Source organism: Notothenia coriiceps, unplaced genomic scaffold (assembly GCF_000735185.1).
Source record: "Notothenia coriiceps isolate Sejong01 unplaced genomic scaffold, NC01 NC01_scaffold00038201, whole genome shotgun sequence".
Taxonomy (NCBI): domain Eukaryota; kingdom Metazoa; phylum Chordata; class Actinopteri; order Perciformes; family Nototheniidae; genus Notothenia; species Notothenia coriiceps.
Window position 1 is genome coordinate 52,734 of NW_011370902.1, and position 26,417 is coordinate 79,150.

Below are 26,417 nucleotides of genomic sequence, written 5' to 3' on the forward strand. Positions count from 1 at the left end.
GGTTTGCGGACAAAAAAAAACTACCTTTTCTTCAATTCCTGTATTTTTTCATATCGCAATATATATCGCAGGGGAAGAAAATATCAAAATGTCAGTTTTTTCCAATATGGTGCAGACCTAATACACACATATACACATACTGTAAGTAGACTGAGGGTATTAGGATGCAATCAGATGGAACAGTATCCCATGTGCATAGTTGGAAACCTTGCATGGCACTGCACCATATGTGCATTCTGCACAAAAGTACTGGTGTAACAATACAAGCCCACTGAGCTTTGCGTGTTTAAATGCAAGTTTTTTTTTCATTCCTATTTCATTCCCCCATGTGTCTCTGGCTCTCTCTCTACCAACCATGTTTGTTTCTCAGTGTGTTTGTGTGTGCGTGCATGCATATGACATCTATCTGGTGGATTACGAGTAATGCCCTGATCCCGTCGCAAACTGGGCCACCGCTCCATGTACGCAGTGAGATTCCCTGTGAGAGAAACTGCATTTCCCGGCGTGTCATTCAGGGCCACTAGAAACAATTCAACAAAAGGGTTCACTTGACTGACCCTTGTTTGCCCCAAAACCAACAAGCTGTCGTCCTTCTCCTTGCAGCTTGGATGTAGCAATACAAATTCCAGCTGATATACAACTTGTGTGTGTGTGTGTAACAGAACAGAACAAAAACATATCCTTTTTCAGAGGCTACAGGAAGCAATGCTGAGTTGCAACCCAGTACTTCAGTAAGCAGACTCTATACATTTTTGAAAACGAGAGTGGTTTAGGATTCTACCCAAGGAGGCTCTTGGTAATGTGAAACTCTTTAGCTTCTGTTTGCATCACGTCATTTATGTGTTGTGCATTTCCAATTTCTTTTTCCACCAAGCCTAAGGAAAAAAAACTAAAACAGACACACCATTAAAATACTGTTTTTCCCAGTTTCTGTCAATGACATTTTCAAACATGACAAGGCACCAGGGCAGCATTGAAAGGACAGAACTTGCACATGTGGTGATTGATCGACCTGTCAGCATCCTACCATATTGCCAGCACTCCCATGGCCTTGAGGTTGACTGGAATCTGAGAGGTGGTTGGGTCAATCGCCCACAATGGTAGCACCGCTACTTTTGCTTACTTTGGAAGCCCTTGAGCGAGCAACGGATCAGTAAGAGCTTTGACAGCAGCCTTCTTTGGTTACCTGGAAGTATGTCATTCAGCTTTTACCTTGGGTTCTAAGTGTAAAGGTCTAAGTTGCTATTAAAAAGCAACATGTTCTTCCACAACACGTGGCAGGCTTCTATTTTGTAACAACCCCTGTACTTGCGGAAAATACTCATACTTTGCCTTTTTCGACAAATGCATCATAAGTGTTTTAGGGTTATATAATTAAATCTGATCGAGATGTTCCTTTTCTACCTCTGATGGGGTTGGTGATTCTATGGTAGACCCTTAAAAAGGCAGTGAAGCAGTTTTGCACTTTGTGGGTCAAAGATTTGTGAGTTTTGGCATTTCATTAAGGGATTTTGTGTCGTGCCACATACACTTGTGTTTGTAGTTGTCTGATTTAAATGTTGTTGTAAGCAAGCATGTGTAATGCTTAGAGTAGACAAGAGATTAGATCGCTATAAGTATCAAGTTTGTGTGTGCTTCATGGCTTCTTGTTGCTGATGGATCAGGCACTGTCAGGATTCACTGGCATGAGATGAAGAGGCATGGTCACAGAGGTAAAAGGTTTTGGCCCCTGAGGATAAGTTAAGGGGGAGAAACACAGTCAAGCAGTTATTTTCTTAGACGGATTGTGTTTATTTTCTGTGATTGATTGATATTGCCTGACTCACAGAAAGTGTGAAGAAAGATCGCGTCTGACATTATTGCACACAATGACAACATTTCAACATCTGCTCTCGGCAGTTTAGATCACGATAGAGACACTAGGGGATTTTTCCTGTGGACTGGGAAGTGATGATGAAATCACCAAAAGGTCCCAAAGTGTTGCACTGGTCAACATACTTAGGTCTTTAGGCAGGATTTCTAAACGTTTTTTAAATCCATGGACAACAACTAAAGACACTTTGAAATGGTGCCTCACATACAACAGCATATTATAGATAGTTCATTTTATTTTGAGACATACATCAACATTTAATATATAATACGCTATTTCGCTTAAATGTAGGGATTATTTAGATTTTTATATATGTCCCTTCAATATGAATCTTGAACCAGAAGCAGCTTAGTTTAGCTTACAGGGGGCAACAGCTTGCCTAGCTCTGTCCGAATTGTATCCATTACCATATGATTTCTTGTTTGTTTAAACTGAACGACTGGGCAAAGAAAAGAAAGTTTAAAATCAGCTTGTGAATTTTAAACAAATTAGATAAACTTGTGAAGTGTTATAGTTGCACGAGGAGACCCAAAAACAATATTTGTAAATTGATGATATACAGCTTTTATATGAAAAGGGAGGGGGCAGGTGATTCACTTTTCTTAATATCAGGGTCAGGTAAAAGATATATGTATATTCAATTAATTTTGTCTTCTCTGCCAATCAAATTATAAACAAGACATGTTCAGACATTGGGATGGTTAACATGGTTAAACTTCAGTGGTGTTGTATAAGTAATATAAGAAATGAGAATAACATTTTTCACACAATTGTCCTTTAATTTCCTTATTTTTAATTAACTTCCCGTTTATTGTCAAATTAATCTAATTAATTATCTAAATAATTCATGCTGTCTTTCTAGAATACTTTATTGCTTTGTATTCAAATGTAGCTCCAGTTGTAATGTGCCAGCTTATCTGGTATATTCCATTAACCTTTTAAAATAAAAGGGCTAATTTAAATGCTTAATGACCTCTTTCCATCATCTGCAAATAGCTCTCCATAGAAGGTGACAGAAATGGGTCACATACAAAAATCAGAAGTCGTATACACAAAATCGAAATGCCAATCAAAGGTATGTTATAATGCCAACTGTTTTCGGCACGATTTAGGAGCAGTCTACTTTTGATAACCTGGGTAGAGGACACAGAATATACATTTAAATAATATTCTCATACTCAGTTCAGTAGAAAAGTGAGCGTTGGTACTTCTAAAAAGTTCTGCAATATTATCTTCAAATGTCAATCCATGAGTGAGGCAAACAAGGCAGAGAGAAGGAAAGTCCATGTTGATTTGAAAGAGAATGAAGCCGTCCAGTTGCTGAAGCTTCTCAGTGTTCTGGGTTGCCAGCCCACAGCACTAAGGCAGCTAGCATAGCTGTGCGTCCATCCATGAGTAAAACGATCTGACCAGCGTTAGCTTAGCATTAGCTTAGCAGGTGCACCCGTCTGTGAAGAGGCCTGGATAGCTTCAGCTTAGCTCTAACTTAGCAGAGCAGTGGTGTGTGAGTAATACACTGTGACCAGCACTGAGAAAACCCTCTGTTCATCTGTATGGGAAGCCAGCCCTGACCCAGTAAAGTTGTGCACCCAGTGGATAGGCCATGTGTTTCTAATGATCTGTGTATAAAAGAAGATCCCATTTGATTAAATCCTCCCCTTGTGTTTCTGACAAATTAACCCTGATTAACTCGGCACTAGCCTGGCCCAGGGGCAGCTATGGTGGGTAAGTGGCATGCTAATTGGACATGCATCACTATCGGCAGTGAAAGTGCATCTTATTTGTTTCCTATTCCATCATTGTGAAAGTGATTCTTGGTGACGTCAGATTGAAGTTGTCCGTACAATTGCAGATCTATAATCATACAGAAAGTGACAAAGTATCATCAATAAGCATGCCATTTTATATAAGAGGAAAACAGTTTTTGACAGCAAAATTATAAATACAGATTATAAAGACACTGATACAGATGGACATTCATTAAACTTGATAAATCACCTAATCTCCAATGTGAAGTATTATCAAAAATTAAAAAAATGAAGGAACTTAATCATGTAGAGTCAAATTTCCCAAGTTAAAATGGCCCATTTTTCCAAATATTTTACCATTGACACTTATAAGAGCAGAATGTCTCTGTGTTTATTGGCCCTATAGCAAACCAATTTCATTTACAGGACGAAAGCTAGCAGTTGATAATTTCTCTTAATATGTCTGTTGGATTATAATGTGTTTTAAGTTATGGTTCTGGCTAGCTGCCCACCCACACTCGAGGCTGACTATCATGGCCTTGAATCAGGCCCTGGTATTGGCCTCGTTCCTCGACTTGTCTGACAAGCCTGACTCAGTTCTCAGTTCTAACATCAGCAAACCGCCCACCACCCCACTATGCAGCTTGATCTTTCCCTGGCAAGGGCTGTAAATTACTCATTACGTGCTTAACTATCGACATGAACACACACACGTACGCAGGAAAATGTGAGGCGCAGGCACATATGCTTGGCAAGTTGTACCAACATCCGGAGCAGACCCTTCAGATGTGATCAAAACGTACAAAACGCAGACATGAATACTCACATAAGCTGTTCATCCACGCCAACACTTGTCCACGCCAACTCAGAAACACCCAGGATCATCTATGAAGGTGTCTGAAGGCGATGCGCTCTATATTTATCTCGTCAATCTATATTCTTTATCTGTGATTTTTAGCTGAGTATATCCTCCAGCATCTCAAAGCTTTCTTGCCTAATTTGTTACTTGGATTGCTGCAGTAGCAGGACCATTTTGTGCCACTGCATCCATTGTGTTTGTTGGTTTGCTTTGTTGGAATATCATGCTTAATGCTTTCTTGCATCATGGAAACGCCTTATTTATCACTTTTAACTTATATACTTTTTAACTTTTATAACTCAAGACGTGCATCTGTATTTACTCCCAAATATGTCTTTCATTCTTAAATCTATACATACTATGTTCCATCTTAATACACTATATTCGTAAATCATACTCCCTGAAGGTTTGTGCTAGCATCTGTTCTTACAAACTGGATCTCTATCGCTTTGTGCCTCTAGGTTAAGACAGCATCTGCCAGTGTGTCCCTGACACTTCCTACAAAGTGTCATTAGCTTCATCTAGTCTTGCAATTTGTCTTCTTTTCTACTCCAGTGAACCTCAAGAGCCCCGGTACACTTTGCAATTTAATTTAAGGAGGATTATCGAGAAAAACTGTTGCATTCATACTGTATAAATGCACTTTTGTCATATTTGCAATATAATGTGTGAATGAAAAAGTCCATACCATGCAATCAATATCTTTTTCAACATGCCACAAGACAGACAGTCTTTGACCTTGGAATCAGAGTTTATCACACGTCTTCAGCCGTGACTCGAAAGTGATCCGGAGAGAGGAGCTGACTTTGTAATCCCTGCCATCTGCTGTTTAGATCAGATCCACTGTATGGTGACCTTTACAGTATGTAGGCCACGATCCATCCGACGCACAAACACAAACCAAGAGGGAAAAGATTGGCACTGTCTAATTCCATCTTAATCTCTTTCTGCAGACCCACTCAGTAGAGTTTCTCCACATTTCCATCTTGGGTCATATTGAGGGGGGAAAGGAAGGCGACATGCAAGAGCACCTAAGCATGAGACTGCTGCAAAGTGCCCACCCCAAGTTCTCATTCATTTGTCCAAGTCCATTTTTTTTATCTTAGGTCCATGAAATAAATAAACCATCAGGTATCCCTTCCCCCCACTAAAAGGGCTACACATATTGAAGTGCCCTTTTGAGCTTGAGCCCTCCCTAACTTGGCCTAAATGTCAATGCTTAATCCGACCAAGCAGCAAAACCAAAAAGACCTGATGATGTTGGCAAAAGACACAACTGTTTGGATCCTAAATAGAGAGCAGATAAGTGGTAGGAGGATAGAATAAGGAGGCAAACAGGGAGGATGGATTTGGAGAACAACATTTGGAGCAGGGGAAGGGAGACAAGGAGGGGATGGGAGCCCATAGAGAGAGGGGAGGAGGAGAAATAAGAAGGAAGAGAAATTGTGAGAGCGAGTTGGGAGAAGTGTGGAGCATACGGTTGCACCCCCAACCCCTCCTCATTAAGTCAGTCAATGTGACAGGAAGACTTATGTAACACCCCAGAGATGGAGGGAGGAGATGGAGAAAGAGTAACAAGGGAGAGGATGAAAGACGGAGCAAGGAGAGGGGGAAGAAGAAGAAGGGATTCAGTGGCAAAGAATTAGGCGCGGGTAGAAAGATAGGGGAGATATTAGAAAGAGAGAACATAAGACAATTAACAGGAGATATATGAAGAGAGGGATCGTGCTCGAAAGATGAAGAGTAGGGGGAAAGATTGAGGAATTGAAAGATCTACCGTGTCTTTTGGTAGGGCTCTGCTGGTTTTACACTTTTCATTTGTTTTGTGAGGGAGAGATTAGCAAGAGGATTAAGAGAGCGATTCTCCCACTCCTCATTCTTCCTGTTTCCCTCTCTCTTTTTTATATCCCTATTTTTCTCCCTCAGATGGGCACACGCACATTTGTCGACTCGCTCAAGCGTCACAGACACACCAGACTGAGCGTGTAGAGTTAGAAATCGTGTGCATTCAATTATTTAATGAATATATCAGGACTGCAATCGAGCATTATTTCCATTCTTAGATGATCATCAGTTTATCTATTTTTCTGATTAATCAATGGGTCATTTTGATGCAATCAGAAAAAAGTTACCAATTCCCAAAGCACCACCTGACATCTTCATTTTGTGCTCAACCAAATATGTTACCTTTCATCGATAAATCACTCATCCCAATTGTTGTCAGTAATTGTTTGTTCGTCGACCATTCATTGAATCAAGTAATTCTTTAGGCGCTAGTACATATCTAACTCACACAGGCATGCTGACTTATGTGCACAGTTTGTGTAGATATACTTAAGTTGGCTTATGCATTTGCGAAAGTAAGCAGACGTAGAAATGCAAGCGCACACACGCATACACACACACACACACACTACTCGATTTGGCCATGAGCCAGTGAGGTGTAGAGGTGATTGGGCAGCTTGGGGCTCTCCGACCATGTTTGCAGTACATCTGGCTCTTCCTCCCTCACTCTCGCTGACTTTAACTCTCTCTCTCTCTCTCTCTCTCTCTCCACTTCTGCCGCTCATGCAGTCTCCTCCTTACCCATTCTGCTCTCCATCTGTCTCTCGCTAGTTCCCTTTATCTCCCTCACTCTTCTGTTCAGTACTCCCCGCTCTTTTAAACGCACACGCTTTCTCTCTTTTTCTCTCCTTCTCTCAAAAGCTTAGCCTCTCTCTCTCTCTCTCTCCCTCCCTCCCTCCTTTTAAACAGCAAAAAGCAATTTCTCTCCCTTTGTCAGGGCGGTTGGCGGTAAGCCCTTAAGTAGGGATTTTCTGGTTTGGCTGGAATGCCATTAGGTGAGCTGGCGGTGACGTGCCGTGACTGACGTGCCGAATCTTTTTGATGTCGTGATGTCAAAATCCAGCGGAGGCTGTGGTTATGATATTGTTGGCGTCCCCGGAATGAGGGGCTTTAGTGGTCATGTCAGAAGTAAGTCTTCATAAATCCTTTATGGCACAGAAATATTAAGCTTCTTTGGTGTTTCAGGGACAGAGGGAAACACATGGAGGATACGCACACAGACACAAAGCCCACCGTACTACTCTACTCTGAGAGAGAGATATAGGTGCATGCATACTCCAAGAGTCCACACACACACACACACACACACACACACACACACACACACACACACACACACACACACACACACACACACCACACACACACACACACACACACACACACACACACACACACCCCGGGTCTCAAATATCACTCAAATAGAGCTACACATACAGTATGTAAAATACAGAACTAGTAGTATAATAAATTCACCCTTGGGGAATAACCCATTGGAGGAAATGTGAATGTATGTGTGAATGCTGGTCAGATTATTATGAAAGGTAATGTCAATCGCATTAGGACCATTGACACTAACGGCTACATTTTGGGTTGGAACTTCACTTAACTTTTGTTTACATCTTTTCACACAGCACCCCCCAAGTTTACACGAACCCCAGAAGATCAAACAGGAGTCCAGGGGGGAGTATCCTCCTTTGTGTGCCAGGCCGCAGGGGATCCACAGCCCAAGATTGTCTGGAACAAGAAAGGCAAAAAAGTCAGCAACCAGAGATTTGAGGTATGATCCTCAGACACTAATGATGGAAGATTAATTTAGTCCTTTTGTATGATAAAAGCCTACCGTCCGCTTCTCATGCTGAAATCCGCATAGGGAAATAGGACTAGGTTGGTATTCAAATACTGAACCACAACTCAGGTTCACTGCAGAATGAATGTTCTCTGTGGTTTATTAATGTGTGTTTAATATTATTTGTTTGCCTTTAACTTATAGAAACACGTTTTAACTCAAGCGATTGGCAACTGAAAATGGGAGCTATTTTGTAGATGATTGATTAATGAATGAAAATCAAACAAAATGGAATAATAATTGCATTAATCAAAGAATAATTTAAAGGAATGGTTTGAAATTTACGAACAATTAGGAAAGAAATGATATTCCTGAATAAAAAGGATTTGCCAGGTAAGGCAAGCTTTGCTTTTAATAAAGTAAGAAAACAGAACTAACTTCATAAACTTTTTGTTCTAATTAAAAAAAAAAAAAAATTATGTGTGTGTTTGAGAGTTGTATTTGCGCTTGAAGTTGTTTTGACCTTTAGACAAAACCATAACTGTAACTTTGAATTGAAGAGTGGAGTCATCTAACTCTTCTCTTCTCATCTAACTCCCTGAAAGAAGGCAAATAAGCCTGATTCTCAAAATGTCAAACTATTATTTTACTGATTGAGGAATCACTGAGAAATAATTATTGGTGTCTCCTTGGGTTCTGAAAAGTCATTTCTCCAGCACAATTGCCAGATATTTCTAGTTGCAGCTTTCCGTTAGGGATTATTTGCTGCTTCCTTATCTTATGTGATAATAAACTTTTGGGTTTAGACTTGTCATTTGGTTCTGTGTAATTACTCACCAAAATAAATAATCTATTTATCAAATGATCCACTAATCAAACTAATCCTTGGATAAATAATGAAATAATGAAAATAACAATAGAAAAATAACAGTAACTCGTTGACTGTTTAAAATAAACGGCTAACTCAAAGCCCGTTTCAGAGCTTATTTTTGGACAAATACTTCATTAATGGTAGCAGTTACCATCAGAGTGCCCACAGAGAGAACGGTGTATTGTTGGCACTGTATTTATTGCAATTCAATTTTACATGTAAGTCAATAATTGAAAAAAGGGTAACTTCCTTGTTTGGGGGGGAGTGGGCTTGAACACCTACCAGTTTGTTTATAAAATCAAAGTTGTACTGTTTAAGATTTGATCAGTTTATCTGCTTTTCTCCATTTGTACTGCAAAGGTTATACAAGTGTGTGAAATGCTCTCTGCTCCAACACTTTCATATGTCAGAGGATGCCTTGGGCTACGGTATATGAGATTCTCATATGATCAGCCTTATTAGTTTCCCTGAAGGCTCTAACCTTTGAATTATTTCTCCTCCTTACAAGTCACTCTCAGATGGAGTTGTTGCATCAGTGCCCCCTCTCCCCCCCACCCCACCAACTCATTGTCACCCTGAGCCCACGGTGTTTTTTTTCACTTTAATAAGTCGAGTTTCCTCCCAGGTTTGAGTTCATCTTGGTGTCCTCCTGTTTGTGATTAAATCACTCGAGGAGATATTTTATTTTTAATCCAACCTATATAAGCTCAGAATGTTTTTTATTCCCCATTTCTGTCCTGCCGGCCTGGAGTTGTTGAGGGATTTCCTTTTATTGGATTTCAGTCATCAGAAACCTTTTCAGAATTCAGAATCTGATACATGCTTGTATTTAACTTATGCAAGAGCATTCAAAATGTCCAATCCCTTATTTCAGAAAATGTCATGTTATAACATATTACATAAACATCAAATATATTGATTTTTCACTCTCTCTTCTCCATTTAAATACAAAAAATTGTTAAACATTTTCTTTCAGTGAATGGCTTTTCTGGGGCTACCTAAAATCTTTTTTAAATTGTGTGTAATGACGCTGCAAATACAGCTTTAAATACAACATTAACATATTGCTTATCAGTGTTACAGTAGTATTGGCAAACATTTTCCAATTTAATCATCCACTGAGACACTTTAGCATTCCTTAGAAGTTGTGTTTCTGTACACCTGATAAATGCAAGTCGAATATTCACTGTCTTTAAGATGTATTTATTTGGTCTCTAACATCTGATACATATTTGGTTCTGTAGCTATTAAATGCTCTATTATGTTCACCAGCTAGTTGCTAACATTGTATGTTGCCTTGCGTTAGAAAGTTTGTCAAAAGTGAGTTTTTAAACCTTTTCACTTTAAATAAAAGTGCCAGCTGCCAAAAATGCTGATGAGACCGATAAAAGTTAACCAAAACTGACGGTAAAACCAAAAGATAAGCTTAAAGATGCAATAAAAAGAGGTTACTGCAGATTCAGGTGATCGTTTTCTGTCGGTTAATCACTACAGTCTTATACAGTATGTTTTGATCCATTGTTAGATATGTTATATTGACTTTTTCAATGTCTTTTCTCACTAACAGGTAATAGAGTTTGACGACGGGTCCGGCTCGGTCCTAAGGATCCAGCCGCTCAGGACCCCGAGAGATGAGGCTATTTACGAATGTCACGCCTCTAACTCTGCAGGAGAAATCACTGCTTCAACCCGACTGAGTGTACTAAGAGGTCAGTGTGAACATCCATGCAAGCTGTGATTCTTATCAGCTGTCAATCACAACGTTTCAATAGCTGTGAAGAAAACAACAAAACATAATTCTTGGATGTAAATCATCAATCACATAAAACATTGTCTTTTAACCCTTGTGTTGTGTTCGAAAGCTGTTTCCGTTCATGGTGTTCGCATGATTCATCTAAGTCCAAAACACTAATGATGACTATCAAACACTAATGATGACTATCAAACACTAATGATGACTATCATCCAATATTGTTTTAATCATCACTAACTTATTATGCATTCACAACCTCACAATCCTGTTGTCATTTTATTATTTATGGCCCCAAAACACATATTTTTAAGAAGAAAATGGGATTAAATTCACTCATTATATTCCCTATAGTGAAGAAAGTGGATAATTATGTTATCTGACTATAATAGACTAATATTAGAATACAATTTCCCCCCCCAGATTTTTTTTACAACTTTATATTATTAACTATGGTTCCTATAAAAAAAAAAAAACTAGAGGGTTGAAACGGGTCACGGGAGACCCCAACACAACATAAGGGTTAACAACAAGTGAACATCCCTGTGATGTTATAACTAGTCGGATTAAATATTAACTGAACAAATAAGGAAGGTGGTTTATATTAAGTTATACACATTTTCAAGCATGTTCTTCAAACTTAAATGGAGAAGAAGTCAAGGCTTTTTGGATGTTTCCTCAGATGTAGATATACAGTATGTATAGGCAAGTGTAAGCCTGGGTCCACTGCAGTAGATGGTTTTGTTAGTGTTAGTGGAGTCCATTAATGCAGATAGTGATGTTAGTGTTAGTGGAGTCCATTAGGAGAACATTATGTACCGGGAGTTTGAAGCTCAAGAGTGTCTTAGTGAGTGAAGCTGCTCAAGTGTGGATAATCACATCGCCTGCCTTTACAGTACATGCTCACGGGGAAAGGACGTGCAGCCCATTGTTCTACCATCTCGTCTCCCTCTATCTCGCTCTTCCCCTCTTGTCTCTCTGAGGGGTAATAACATAGTCTACAGTTCTTCCTCTCCACTCTCTTCTCTTTCCATCTTGTCTGTCTGTGTTTTAGTCTCTAAAGTTCATTCCCTGTTACGCTTTATTTCACTCCACACTTTCTCTCTGACTTTTCATACACTTTGCTCCTCTTTTCTCCCTTTCTCTCTCACTCTCTGTCTTGGCTGTCTCTCTCTTTTTCTTTCATTCTCCCTCCATATGCTCTTAGGTCCACTACACAGCAACCTCTAAATTATTCACATCAGTCCACTCTTTGCATCTTCTTTGCTGTTCCGCTCCATCCATCCAGAATCGTTCCTGTCTCACGTGGTTGTCTTCGTACTTGTACTGTGTGTATGTGTGTGTGTATGTGTGTGCAACTGCATGTGCTCTTGCTTATGTGTCCCTGCATCTATTTTTGATTTTGCCTTCCTCCCTTGATGGAAGCTATGGGCTCGTGTCTAATCTTTATCGAAAACGTAACCATTCATGCACGCACAGATAGGGGGAAAAAAAACACACACACACACAAACCTATCCTCAATCTTAGGCAGTCAGTCTTTATGTAGTGATTATCCTCTTTCTGCTCCTCTGAGGAGTCATTGTGTTGTGGATGAATAAGAGGCCACCTGGGAGCTGCTAATAGCCCCTGATACACTGTCAGTGCAAATGTCAGTGGCAAAGTACTCACACATGTGATACCACACACACACCTATACGAACACACACATACACACACATATTCACCCAACACACCGAGTCTTGTCAGTCATGTCTCCTTGTCTCCTTGTCTCCTCTGGCTCTGTAAAGACACCGCTCCACTGGCTGAGTGTCTGTCTGTCAGACAGGAGGATCCGGTGTTAAGGTCAGCCGGCTTAATTACTGAGGATAAGAACCGGGCTAATTGAAATCTTGGCTTCCAGTAAACGGCCGTGATTGACAATGTCTGAAATAATAATGAACTTGAGAGCAATTATATGCTTTAGGATCCAGTGTTCATTCCCATACTGTATAATTCATGGTTCGGTAAAAGTGGAGCATGTGTCTGTTTGAATTAATTAATGAGTCTCGGAAAAAGTAATACAGTCTAAAATTTGCAAAGTGAAGTTGTAAAGTTCTTTTTAATCGACATAAAGTCTGAAGGGGCAAGAAACTTGAGTGCTCAGATTGTCAGAGAAGCGAGAGTGTGTAGACAACTTTATTTAAAGATAAAAGAGTGTGAGTACAGTACAAATAGTAATATAATTAAAAGTTGAACAACAAAGTGGGTACACAGTAGCTCAACAGATAATACTTGGATTAAAAATGACATCTGTCTTCTCACAATGTAGCTGCGACAAAATATTGTGCAGCCTACTAAACAACCGAATGACGTAATGAGAGTCATACAAAATAACCAGCTAACTACACCAGCCCCAACGCCATATCGGTCCAGGGGACTTCTTCCTACACCGCCACTTCCTGCATCCTTCCTTCGACCACACCCATTTTTAACTTAATGACTTGTGACTGTGTCTTAACCAACTCTGACCACAGACAGAAATATAAGCACCTGGAAAAGTACTCAAAACCGATTCTGTGGTATTTCCCGCTACAGTAGGAATCTGCAGGACCACATTTTGCCATAGTGACACTCAAACACATGCACACACACACAGACTCATAAGGTCAAAACTAGACCATTCACACACTGTAACAAACCGTGGCTCCACAAACTTGACCGGACTTAAATCAACAAAAAAAAAGTGTACTATGTAATAATCACTAAGTAATGTAACAGTTTGTAAGTGTTAATGTTATTGTATCCATCACGTATCCTGTTTGTCCCCTGAGTACGTGATGAATGACAGAAACAGGTTTGTTGGCAGGTGCTGATATTACAAATGAGCTTCTAATACAGTTCTCATGATTGTAACACCAGGCTTGAACTGCGGTCTTCCAGATTTACAGATGCAGATGACAAATCCAGTGAGCTATGTGTGTGGATTTCTTTTTGGGTCTTGTATAAAGAGGAAAGTGTTCACACGGCAGTTCCCATGATTGGGAAACCGGGCATTTCTATGAGCTGTGAAATGATCTGGATCTCTCACAGTGGAAAACACTGAAGTGGGAGCGCATCCAAAGGAAACAGTGGGATGTGTGGAAGGCTCCGTCAACAAGGGAGTGTAGGGTTTCGCATCTGCTCTGACCTCAGGGGGTACTTTACTGTTCAGCAGTGCGCACACACACACACTGGAGCAGCTTTGTCCCAAACACACGTTGGTGTTGCTTACACCTGCCCCCATGATGGATGGGGGGAAGCTGGTTACAGTATGTGCATGCATCAACGTGTATGTGCATCAGCCCATTCAATCAGCCCTCAAACATTTGTCCTTATATTTACTTCACACATTGTCAGCTTTAAATGAAAGAACCTTGTCGTTTTTTTTAGCACCCTCATGAAAGTATGTGCGTTCTCCGTCTGTGATTTTGGTTACCTACGTTTACAGGTTCTTGCACACACCTCTACTTACACATCCACATCTGCAACTCTCGTTTTTTTTATGTGCCGGTGAGTGGTTGTAGAAGAGGGGCCAAGAGAGAGGCATGATCTCAGGGAGTAGCATTCTAATTGTGCATCCTCAACGTTCGGTGCAGTGTCGCACTCCAGGTAGATGAAATAGAATGCGTTATTCCTGCCTACGAGGGGCTGGCTTTGAAGTAAGCGTTTGCATAATGAAAGCGGAGAGAGTCAGGATTGTTATGCTGTATGGGTCCCTTGTGTTCTCTCTCCCTTTCTGTCTGTTTTTCCTCTTCCCCACTCCCTTGTTCTCTCTCTATTTTCCTCTCTGTCACTCTTTTTTTGTCTCACTATATTTCATTCTAACTCTTGGTTGCACTTTTGCCCTCTTTTACCACCCGCCCACACAGACACAGTAGTACACACAAACACCTTCTGATCTTGTTCTCTTGGTTTATTATGTCCATGTTTCCGTTTGTCGGCTGTTCTGATTGATTGAAACCAAAGCTGTTAAAAGGCCACACACGCACTCGCAAAGCCAGTGTCTCACGACCCGTCGGCTATGGTTCGATGGGCAAGTACCAGAATTAGCATCTCTTTGGCAAGGTTCAGCGCTAGGATTTCCCGTTAATGAGGCTCTGTGTGGTTGAGAGGGATAAAGTCACAAGGGATTCTTGGTTTTAAAAAAAATGGCAGAAAATAGACTGCCTTCCAGATCAAATGCAAACACATGCAGGAACGTACGCTCCTAGCTCATCTGTCTTTTCACCATGTCTATCTTTATCCACTTTATTATGGATGACTCATGAATCTGACATTTTACCCCGCAGTTATAAAGTGTAGCGGTGAACAAAGTAAAGAATTCGTTTTTTCAAATGTATTTGCTTTTAACACGTTTGATTCCAAGGGTGAATACTGTTTTTTCCACCTAAATAAAGTGTAGGTGTCTTTGTTCCCCCCCTCCTCGAGGTAATGTCCCCTCCTCTTCCCTAAGTCTTCTCCTTCAGTTGAAAGAAGTTGGCTTAAAGGTCCCATGTCATGCTTTTCCGGTGTGTTATGAAGGTTTTTATGCATGTAAACGGTCTGCAGAGTCACAAACCCTCAAAGTACACCCTGTAGCGAGTAAAACTCTAACACAGAAGATACCTGTCTATGCTGCCCCAGAACGCCTCGTTGGACATTTCTCTTTTTCTTCCTGGGTATGGTGACGTGCCCATACCCACATGGACCCATGTGCACGCAGCAAGCATGAAATGAACACAGCTCACACTGTCCGCTCCTCGCAGCAGCGAGCCGCGCAACGTCCCGCCAACACGGCACCCAGACCCCACGCAGCATTCTCATCTGTTTGTCATTACTGGTGTCATTTTCTGGTTGCTAACGCCATTGTAACACATAATCACTGATGTTCCGCTGTAACGGTGGTGATCTCATCAGAACAGAGTGGGCGAGCTGACCAATCAGAGCACAGTGGGCTCATAGGGGGGGGAGGGGGGGCAGGAGATCCAACAAGCCGTTTAGGTTTGAATACACATACTATACAGAGATGCTGTATGAGAAACCAATGTGGGTTTGGAAAATTGCACAGTATAAATCTATTCTAGTAGACCTCAACAATGGAATTATGATCAGTAGAAATGGCCATGACATGGGATCTTTGATGCCTTTGATTTGGGTTATCTCAGTGAAAGGACTCATCATGTTGGATCTAATTGCCTCCGATGTCTATGAATTCACATTTTATTTGCCAATCCCAAAAGGGTGCAAGTCCCAGTGGATGCATAATTATTTGATTCTCCTATTTGATTCATGCAAAGTGCTTCCGGAGAGAGTTATGTGCAACAGACTGAGCAGCAGGACAAAAAGTTTAGCTCAAACTGAGTCTCAGCAGAATAGAGAGTATTTGAGTTTCCATCGATTCATATTTGAAGAGCCATTGCCTAAAGCTTTTTGAAGATAGTTTATCATGGGGGAATGAAATGTTACTTATTATATTTGACCTTACTATGTATTCCTCAAAAGTCTTTCCTCCAGGCTCCTGGCCAGTTGGAAAAATATTTTGGCTCTAAATTGAATCTATTTTTGACCAGCCAGTTTCCTTTTTCACTCTGGACGAGTGCCTCAACCTGCTCGGTGTCAATTCAGAGCTGAAGGCAGTTGTGTATTAAAAATCATGTTTTGTCTTGTTTCGAACAGTCTATCTGCTTTAGGGACATGTCAGAAAACTCACTGCAATTAAAATTGATTGACATGTTGGGAAGATAGGAGAGAAACTGATACTGCTCTAATATGAATGTTAAATATGAAGCTACAGCCAGCAGCAATTCTACAGCTAGCCTGGCTACATCTGACAGTAACAAAACCCACCAAACATGCAATCAAGCAGATAAATACACCCACTGTAAAAGAAGCAAAACCTTAAGATTGACAGGTTCAGCATCATGGATATGTACGAACTAACTACTGCTGTAACAATATAATATTGTATATAATGTAAAGAAAAACGTCCTGTTTCTAATCCATTCAAAATAACACATTTGAAATATGACGGGTATAGATAGAATTGAAGGTGTAAAATGTATATTTCCTGCTTTGTTTAACTTGTGTATTTCATCCTTGTAGAGGACCAGCTGCCCTCGGGGTTCCCCACCATTGACATGGGTCCCCAGCTGAAAGTGGTTGAGCGTTCTCGAACCGCCACTATGCTCTGTGCTGCTAGCGGTAACCCTGACCCAGAAATTACCTGGTTCAAAGATTTCCTGCCAGTCAACACGTCCAATAACAACGGACGAATCAAACAGCTCCGCTCAGGTAAACAATTGTTTTAATCCTCCATTCTTTCCCTTGTCCTCAATCCCACGCTTTTATTTCCAGTTAAGGTTTGTTCCCTTCCACGTTGTTTTTATACCCCTCTTCTAATATCCGCTCCTCGTTTCTTTTTCCCCCTACCCGTTTTTTATGTTCTGTTCCTACAAAGTGTCTGTTATTCTTGCCCCTGTTCACCCCTTTTCTTATTGCTGTTCCCACTCCTCCTGCCGTGGTTACTGGCTGTGTTTCTCTGCTGCTGTGGTATGAGTTGACTGTGTGTGGTTGCCAACTTTTCTAAACTCTTCAAAGCCTTAAACAGTAAACTCCCAACTTCTCTCTGCTTTTCTCAAATCTCTGAGGTCTTCCCGTGCAAATCACCATCACGAAGGGTTTCATTTTTCACTTGGTACAAACGTTATGAAATATTTGTCACATCACGCATCAGTGCGCACCATGTCTCTAGTCATAACAAATGTTCTCTATTGACTGAATTTGCAAGGTAAAACCCAGATGTTGGTGGCTTGCACTGAAGGAATGTCCTCTCTCAGATGGCTCACTGCTGTGACTAAACCAACAAATAACCTTTTGTTTTTCCTCATATTATGGAAATACGTGTGTCTTTTGTGAGTGTGAAATTGACTCACGGACATTGCATTTTATTTGAGTAAATACATTGAGAGAATTTGTAAAACTCAAAGACAAAGAACTGGGGGAAAATACACAGAGAATAAATTGTTTTCCAGTCCAGGCACTCAATCTCAATCAGCGTTTCTATAGCCACAGTAGTGTGTAAAATCCCAACTTGTCTTAGCAAATTCACCCCCCCCTCCTCAGTCCTCCTTCTGCTTCCAGGGACCCTCTGGACCCAAAAACCTTTCTTGTGATTGGACACCCAACTCTCTGGCTTCATTATGGATAACAACCTTTCTGCTTCTCTCCCAAATTGTTTTTGTTTTACTTCTCTGGCTCAGCTCCCTGCTCAAACTCCCATTTTGACCTTTATTTAATAAAATAAAATATATAAAAGTAAAAGCATTTACAGAATTGTTAGACCTTAAAATGTCAAATATTTGTCATGTTAGCTTTGCTTCTTCTATGTGATGATTACAACATACTTTTACAAAAACAAAGTTTGTGTAGATAATCAATATTTGGCTTCTTCTGGGAGTTCCAGTGCTTTTTCAAGGTGTTTCTACTAAGTCAACTCCTCTGTGTAATCAATGGTCCGATTATAATGCCATGTCTATGCTGTTTCTTTTCTCTTTATATCTTTTTAACTACAGAGTCCTTTGGTAAGTGCTTCTGTTCCGAGGCCCACACCCTCACTGTCCACTTTTCTATATACTGTTCACTAATGCTGCTTCTGTTGCTGCTGCTGCTGCTCACCTTTACAATACTGAAGTGTAATTCAAATGCATGGCATGCATTTAACTAACAGTCACACACAGAGATATAATATAATATGAGCACAGATGCACACACACTCTGCAGTCACCCATACATCATTTTGGATACAGACACATACTATAGATGCTATGGATTGATACAGAATAAATAAAATACACATGCATAAACCCATATCTACACATATATATTACTAAATATACATGAATATACTCACACATATCTCTGTCACCCTAGAGGTAGCTGGCCTCACCCTCACCTGTGCACCTGCAGCCTTTCCACACCCAAATAATTACAATAACTTTCTCCTCACACTCACCTATTTACTTTTCCACTTATTAAATTATTCTCCCTCTCACTCACTCACTCACTCACTCACTCTGTCATTCGCTCACCCACTTACTCTCTCCACTGTGCTGTATAGAGTTTCAAGTCAATAAGCCATCAGCTGTGGATGGCTATTAGGTAGGCCTCTGGTGGAGCCACTGTAAGAAATCAATGGGACCAGGTTACAGACTTCTAGACGTTGCCTGTACAGTTAGTATGTATATACTAAACCTGGTTACTACTGCTAAGAGGTAGTGAATGGACACGCAGTTTGAACATCCCCATGATAGAGTCAGACAAATAATGTAATATAAAAAAATCCACTCTTCAATACCCTTTCACGCTCATTCTCGTTTTTTTTACGTTAATGATTGTGATTTTACAGCAAAGTGCTGTGTTTTGCATTTCTTTGTTTACACTCACAGGTGATTTCCTTAATTATCTATTATTCTATTATGTGAGATCACACCTCTACAACTTAAACAAAGATGTATTTATTTGTATTATTATTATTTATTTATTTTTGATTAGTGAAAAGAAATCAGCTATATTAGCATTGTAATAGTCAATTCATTGTTTAAAGTTAATGTAACAGTCTCTGGTTCTTTCTCCCTAAATGTGAGGATTTACTACATTAGTTTGTACCATTTTAAACTGAATATCTGAGGGTTTCATGGCTTTGGGATATTTTATAGGCTTAATTATTAATTGATAACCTGTCTTGTGTCTTGTATATTCATCCCAAATCAAATCAATTATTAGTTGCACCCCACCCCTCTTACAGTAAATGTATGTTGGCACCTCTCAAAGTATGTCGTTGGTGGTCGGTTTGAGATGTTAGGTCTGGAAATACAATATAACTCTTTGAGGGGTTGAGACATCAACTTGACATTTACAGTAGATTTTTTAGATTGTTGAAAATGTGCCTGATGTCAGACTCTGTTTTAAGATAAAAAAAATAATCCGAGTATATCTTTTTACACAGTGAAAGTATTGGAGGGTGGATTATTTTCCTTCAGAGACAGATATTTAATGTATTTACTAAGGATATTACGAGCAGGATTACGCCTGCTTTTGATCTATGTGGAGGTTAACTCTCAGGGCAGTTGAGTGTACTCAGAGTCTCAGTCCACCTCTAATAGACCCAGATGAGTGCAGTGCAGACACTACCCTACAGCCACTTCTGCCCCTGCTGCAAGTCAATGAAGTCAAATCAATAACCCATCTCCTTATAGCTCTGTCACTGTCTGTCACTCTGTCTATCTAGTCTCTGTCTTTCTCTTCTCAGGCTAATTCTGTCTTTATTTATTCTGTCTTTTTCTCTATGCCTCTCTCTTCCTCTCACTCTCTTAAGGAGCTATATTTTGAGTCTTCCTCTCTAATTTGATTCTTCTCCTTTCCAAGTTACCTCCCCAAGTCCCTCCCTTCCTTATCCCCTGCTCCTCCTGTGGTACTAACATTTTCTTCTTCTTCTCCTTCTCTAATCTCGTGCATTCATTGCCCACTCAGGTGGCACGCCCATACGAGGTAAGACTGCTGGGAGGACCAACATGACACAGTGGCCTGATTCCTTTTCCACCCCCGGTTCCTACTTCACTTGCAGATCTGAAAAAAGCAGCTCTGGGTGGATTAATCAATACATGTTCAGTCCAAAAGACTGGTAACGCTCCTCCAGCTGCATCAGATCTGCAGTAGGGGCAAGAGGGGAGAAATTGGAATTGAGCAAGCAATTCATTATACTCTGACTTTTAATCACCTCCCTTCTTCTCGTCTCCCATCCTCTCTTCATCTCATCTCAGCCTCAACAGTCACTCTATAATACAAAAAGTCCATCGCTTCCTTCCTCACCATATTGTGATCTTTCTTTTGTATCCACCAGTTTAACATCATTCAGCTCTTCACGTCTACTTTGTTTTCAGTCTAAAGCATGATTTGTTTACAACTTGTATTTATTTTTAGTTGATTAGACTTAGGTGACAAAACGTACTATCATTTTACCTTTTTTGTGACCTGATTTCCTCTTTTTTTTTGCCGGTGGGTCTTGACCGACCTAGCCTCTCTTCCTTGTCTCTATTTGCCCAATCAAACGTCCTAGTTTTGTTTTCCCTCCCAGCTGTTATTCGCTCGGCCTGAGAAGTCCAGATGGCAAAGACTTAGACACACGCACACATAAACACACACACACTTTTCTCCATGATTTTTACCATTACTTTCTCTTTTCTCTCTCATTACCGATAAAAAGCCCCAAACAACCACTTTTTTTATAAAGTTTTTCTGGGCGCTTTTTTGCCTTACCACCCCATCTTTAAAGAACCTCTGGTTTACTTTTTTGACAGTTTTTCTGTTTCCAGGGAGCGAGAAAGCGTCGATCCCTTCCCAAGGCTTTGCGTATGTCGTTCCTATTTTTCAATCTGTGGCCTTGATGGAGGTCAATTGGTGTCTTTACCTCCTTATTGGGTGTGTTTTTAAAATGACTTCACACTCCTGATCCCATTGGTGGATCTGTAAGGGTTTGGGATATTTTCTTGACATGGCAATACCGTTGTCATATTTGACCCATGAAAACTGAAACATGATTTGCTCCCTGATAACTCAATCTTGATTTCCAGCAAAGATTTTTTTTTTTTAACTGTATTGGTGACTGGATTTCTCCACATTTGAGTTGCTTGGTTTGTTGCTTTCTGCCTTGCATGAAGACTACATTCTCGGTTTTTCTAGGCTTTGTATCAGTGTTTTTTTTTTTTATTCGTTTTTTGTTTTCTTCCCATTTCTTAATCAGGAAGCTGACCCTTGTTTTGGGCAGATTCTTGCTGACAGTGGTAGAAACTTGTTAATAGATCTTGCCCCATTTTTATCCCTGTGTTCAGCTTGTTTTTGCTGAAAACGGTCTCAGATTCATTTACACTTTATGAAGTTGTTACCATTTCTATGTTGGTGTATTTATGAACTATACCCAATTATCTGATGCTCTTTGTTCCTCACTATCTTTCTGTGTGACTCCCTCTCCGCTCTCTCTATATTCTACTCTTCCTCTCCATCCCTCAATGAATCCAGGTGCCCTCCAGATAGAGATGAGTGAGGAGTCCGACCAGGGGAAGTACGAGTGTGTTGCCACCAACAGCGATGGGACGCGCTATTCCACGCCAGCTAACCTCTATGTCCGAGGTAAGAGGGAATAAAAAACCAGAGTAGAGCACTTACATTTAACGATTGATGTATGCTCAGATGATCTATTCCTAGAAGATATTTATATATTTTTACCATAAATGTCTTCTGCTAGCAATGTGCATTTATCAAATTAATGATATGACGCTATTAAACCTTCTGTGTTAAAGGAATTTGTAGCCGTCGAGTCATAAAACTGGATGATTTTAAATAAGATTTCCTTTACATCAGCTCAGGCGGGGCAGAAGGTTTCATTCGGGCTATTAATCTCTCCGCCCTCTCTTCTTAGCCTTTAGACCTCAGAGAAAAAAACAAATCATTGTCTGGTTAAGACTTGTGTTTCTCCCCAAATCTGACAGGCATCTCTGCACCTCGGGCACTGTCTCCTTCAACAAACTCACATTCACACACATTCCCACCCAAAGTTTGAGTCTTGGAGACATTTTTATTCCTTTGGCCTTTTGCTCTGTTGTCTGCCCACCCCAGAAAAAATAAATAAATAAAGGCTTTAAAGAGCGTAGTATGCTTTTCTGACTCCAACACACGACTGGAAGCACACACAGCTATGCTAGACCAAAAGAAAATATATAAACCCACGTGCATACACACACAGACACACACGAACTGCGCAGAGGCAGTGATGTGCGTCTAACAGTGCTTGCAGGGCCGGTAAAATCTTGCAGTGCTGCTCAGTGAGTGTTTGACAAGCAGTCTATGGAGACAGCCGGCTGTGGAGGCTGCTTTAAAAACAGGCTTTCACCGGCCATCTACGGACTCTGTTTTCTCTCTTTGCTCTACTCTTCTCCTTCTTTCTTGCTGTGTGTTATCTCTCTCTCTATTGCTCCTTTGTCTAACTGGTTTTTCTCTGTCTCCCGTTTCTTCTCTTATATTTTGTGTTTTCCTTTCTCTACTCCTCCCGCCGTGCTCTGTCCTCCCTCCCTCTGCAGAGCTGCGAGAAGGTTGGTACAGTAACAACTGTGTGGCTTTTTCAGTCTCTCCAGAGTATATTCTCCTTTCTTCCATTAAACTGCCATTCGTGTTTGTGTGTTTTCGGCTGTTTTATGTGCGGTACTGAAGGTTTGAACCCGCCTGTACAGTTTAGTCCTTTGAGAAATACTGTACCCTGTGTTCCTCTTTTCTCTTTTTCCCCTGAGTGCATGTGTGTTTGCTGTGAGATTGTGTTTTTTTGTTAGTATCTTTTGTGTTTCAGTTCATAAAATATTTAATGGAGTAAACCTAAAAACACCATGAATAAAACAATTTCATATCACATGCACCCTAGTGGTGATGTACTAGACTGTCTGAATGCTTGAATTCTTTTTTGAATGCCATAAAACGTCATCTAAGAGAACATGGAACAAAAAAATAAAACCCATTCACTGGAATGATGTTCTGCACTTTACTGAGCAACACATGAACTTTGAATTTCTAATGGCCTCTCTTCTCCTGCCTTCCTGCTTCCATTGCTGCCTGGTCCAGTGCGTCGTGTCCCCCCTCGCTTCTCCATCCCCCCAGCGGACAGCGAGATCATGCCAGGTGGGAACATCAACATCACCTGTGTGGCCGTGGGCTCCCCCATGCCGTATGTGAAGTGGATGCTGGGAGCAGAAGATCTGACGCCTGAGGATGACATGCCCATCGGCCGCAACGTCCTGGAACTGACCGACGTACGCCAGTCCAACAATTACACATGCGTCGCCATGTCGACACTTGGCGTGATTGAGGCGGTGGCACAGATTATTGTGAAAGGTTTGTGGATTCATCAGCATGTACATGAGGTGTGAGGAGAAGAGAACATGTGAGCAAGAGATGATTTGACCTTGCCTGCAGTGAGAGCAGTGTTTTTAAGAGGACAAAATCACAGTGAAGGTTGTCTTCTATGATGAGCATTTGGAAAAAATAGATCGCCACAGAATAAAAAAAAAGCTTGTAATTGGTTACTCCCTTTGATTTAGATAATAAATCAAATAGTCACTGATATCTTATACATATTCACAACCAGAAGAAGAAAGAAGGAACATTATTACATTATATGTAGAATGATGAAAAACAAAAGGCAAGGCAAGTTTATTTATATAGCACCTTCAACACAAGGCAATTCAAAGTGCTTTACAAAAATGAAAGACATTAAGAGCATTAAGAAACATATTATAAAATGACATTAAAAAACACTCATTCAAACACTCAAAAGAAAAAAGGCTTTACCCTGAAGTATGTCTTGCTTTATCACAGCGGTTTCCTCCCAACACTAGCCTTTTTATGTCTGAATTGTAATGTTTGTTTCTTGAAAGAGAAGAAAAAGCTTGATTATTTTTAGTTAATCAGATCATGTTAATGGCATCTGTCAAAACTTTGTTTTCTATGGGGACTTGTTTCAGTCACTAACTAATGATCATAACATTTGTAATTCATTTAAGTGAGTAATTATTCAGGCTGTTTAATCGCTGTATAGAGAATATGTGAATTGTTTAACTCTTGGATATTGAGTTTGTCTCTTTTAGTTTTACAATTTCAAAGTGATGTTATGAATATATTCAACAGTTTCTTATTTCTCTCTCTCTCTCTCTCCCTCTCAGCTCTGCCGAAGGCCCCAGGTAACCCTGTGGTGACGGAGAGAACTGCAACAAGCATCACACTCACCTGGGATTCTGGGAACCCTGAGCCTGTCTCCTACTACATCATACAGGTGTGAAACAGACACAGAAGCACTACTGCATGTGCACACAGGCTTTCTGAGACGCAGACCATAAGATGAACTAAATTTGTGTGTGAAAATGGACTATAGATATATATGTATATACTGTATATACTGTATATATATAAATATACATTTCCTCGGCAGGTCAGGGTTTGATATGTGCTATATATACGTATTTATTTTCCTTTGTAAAGTAGGCTAATGCCGCTTGAAATCATTATGTTATCTTCCTCTGCTCTCTCTCTCCCTCTCTTGTTTCCTCAGCACCGTGCCAAAGGCTCTGAGGACCCCTACAAAGAGATTGATGGCATCGCCACAACGCGCTACAGCGTGGGCGGTCTCAGCCCCTACTCCCACTACGACTTTCGGGTGGCGGCTGTCAACACCATCGGCCAGGGCCCCTCCAGCGAGGTGGTGGAGGCTCGCACAGCCGAGCAGGCCCCCTCCTCACCGCCCCGACAGGTCAGGGTTTGATTGCCTTTTCAACAGCAATAATGTACCAATCATTTGAGAGGAAAATAAAATGTTTGCCCTTTTGGGTCCAGTACGGGAAAAGGTTAATTGTTTTAATCTATTGTTATTATTTCTTTTAGCAGATCAAAAGCGTTGTCATTATACAGCACAGTTCAATTAGCTGCCTATTATTTTAACAGTCATACCAGTGTGTTATATACATGTTTTTTCAATATGTTTTCAACTTTCAAACACTAGACTTAATTAGCCTTTAGTTCTTTAAAAAAATGAACCCCACTGTCTTCAACAAGATTTGCTGTGGTTTAATTAGAGTGCATTTTAAAACAGCACTGCGTTGTTGAACCTCTCTCTGTTTACCTTGCAGGTCAGAGGTCGTATGCTGAGCACCACAACAGCAATCATCCACTGGGATGAACCAGAGGAGCCTAACGGACAGGTGGTGGGCTACAGAGTCTACTACACCTCCGATAACACGCTGCTAGTCAACCAGGTACCTGTTTATAAATCACTCCTGACAAGTTGTGTTGTCTGCACTTGTCTAATTCACAAATGTGCATCAGTGTGTCTACTTGCTCTCATGCAATGTGTCTTGTGTTGTGCAGTGGGAGAAGCAGATGGTGCGCAGCGCCAACTTCATCACCATCCAGAGCTTGACTCCTAACAAGACTTATTACATCAGAGTGATGGCCTTCACCTCTGTAGGAGACGGACCTCTGTCCCAGGACCTGCAGATTATAGCCAAGACTGGAGGTAAGAGACAGGAGGAAATAGAGCGATGTATCATGCTATGCTGAAAACACTTACACTCATTCAAGCCAGAAATTCTGTACAATTAGAGAGTGAGTCACGGGAGTCTTTCCCCATAAATTAAAAAACATGTGGATTATTAGTCAAAGTCTTTGTGGGGATTATTACAAAACTGCACTAAATACATTTATGCAGCTCAGTAATTTCCCACTTTATATTAGGCTACATACTTTATATTTATTTAGAGATTTTGGAATCAATTATTTGTACTATCACTCACTGTATGGATGTGGCTCAGGAGGTATGCGGTTTCTTCCCCAGTCCACATGTCAAAGCGTCAACCCTAAATTGCTCCCCTGGGGCACGGCCATCAGTGTGTGATTGTGTGTGAATGATAATTAGATTACATGCTGATACAAGATTTGGCAGCGGCCATCAGTGTCTAATCGGTGTGTGAACCTGTTAGCATGTAGTGTTAAAGCTCTTTGAGTGGTAGAAACACTAGAAAGATGCCTTATAAATACAAGGGCATTTACTATGAACCATTACTTATCAACTCATATGAAGATTACACTTACACA

General features: G+C 40.6%; 1 protein-coding gene across 1 annotated transcript in view; it reads left to right on the forward strand.

Annotated features, from left to right (window-relative positions):
* The window catches only part of LOC104968047 (receptor-type tyrosine-protein phosphatase delta-like), a 100,033-nt gene that overhangs the window by 41,994 nt on the left and 31,622 nt on the right, over positions 1-26,417 (forward strand). Inside the window, exons 4-15 of the mRNA XM_010797601.1 lie at positions 7,960-8,105; positions 10,553-10,694; positions 16,836-17,024; positions 18,305-18,313; positions 20,262-20,279; positions 21,807-21,917; positions 22,865-22,876; positions 23,397-23,666; positions 24,494-24,603; positions 24,880-25,077; positions 25,454-25,579; positions 25,692-25,839. Of these exons, the coding sequence (XP_010795903.1) occupies positions 7,960-8,105; positions 10,553-10,694; positions 16,836-17,024; positions 18,305-18,313; positions 20,262-20,279; positions 21,807-21,917; positions 22,865-22,876; positions 23,397-23,666; positions 24,494-24,603; positions 24,880-25,077; positions 25,454-25,579; positions 25,692-25,839 (1,479 nt within the window). The remainder of the gene's footprint in view (positions 1-7,959; positions 8,106-10,552; positions 10,695-16,835; positions 17,025-18,304; positions 18,314-20,261; positions 20,280-21,806; positions 21,918-22,864; positions 22,877-23,396; positions 23,667-24,493; positions 24,604-24,879; positions 25,078-25,453; positions 25,580-25,691; positions 25,840-26,417) is intronic.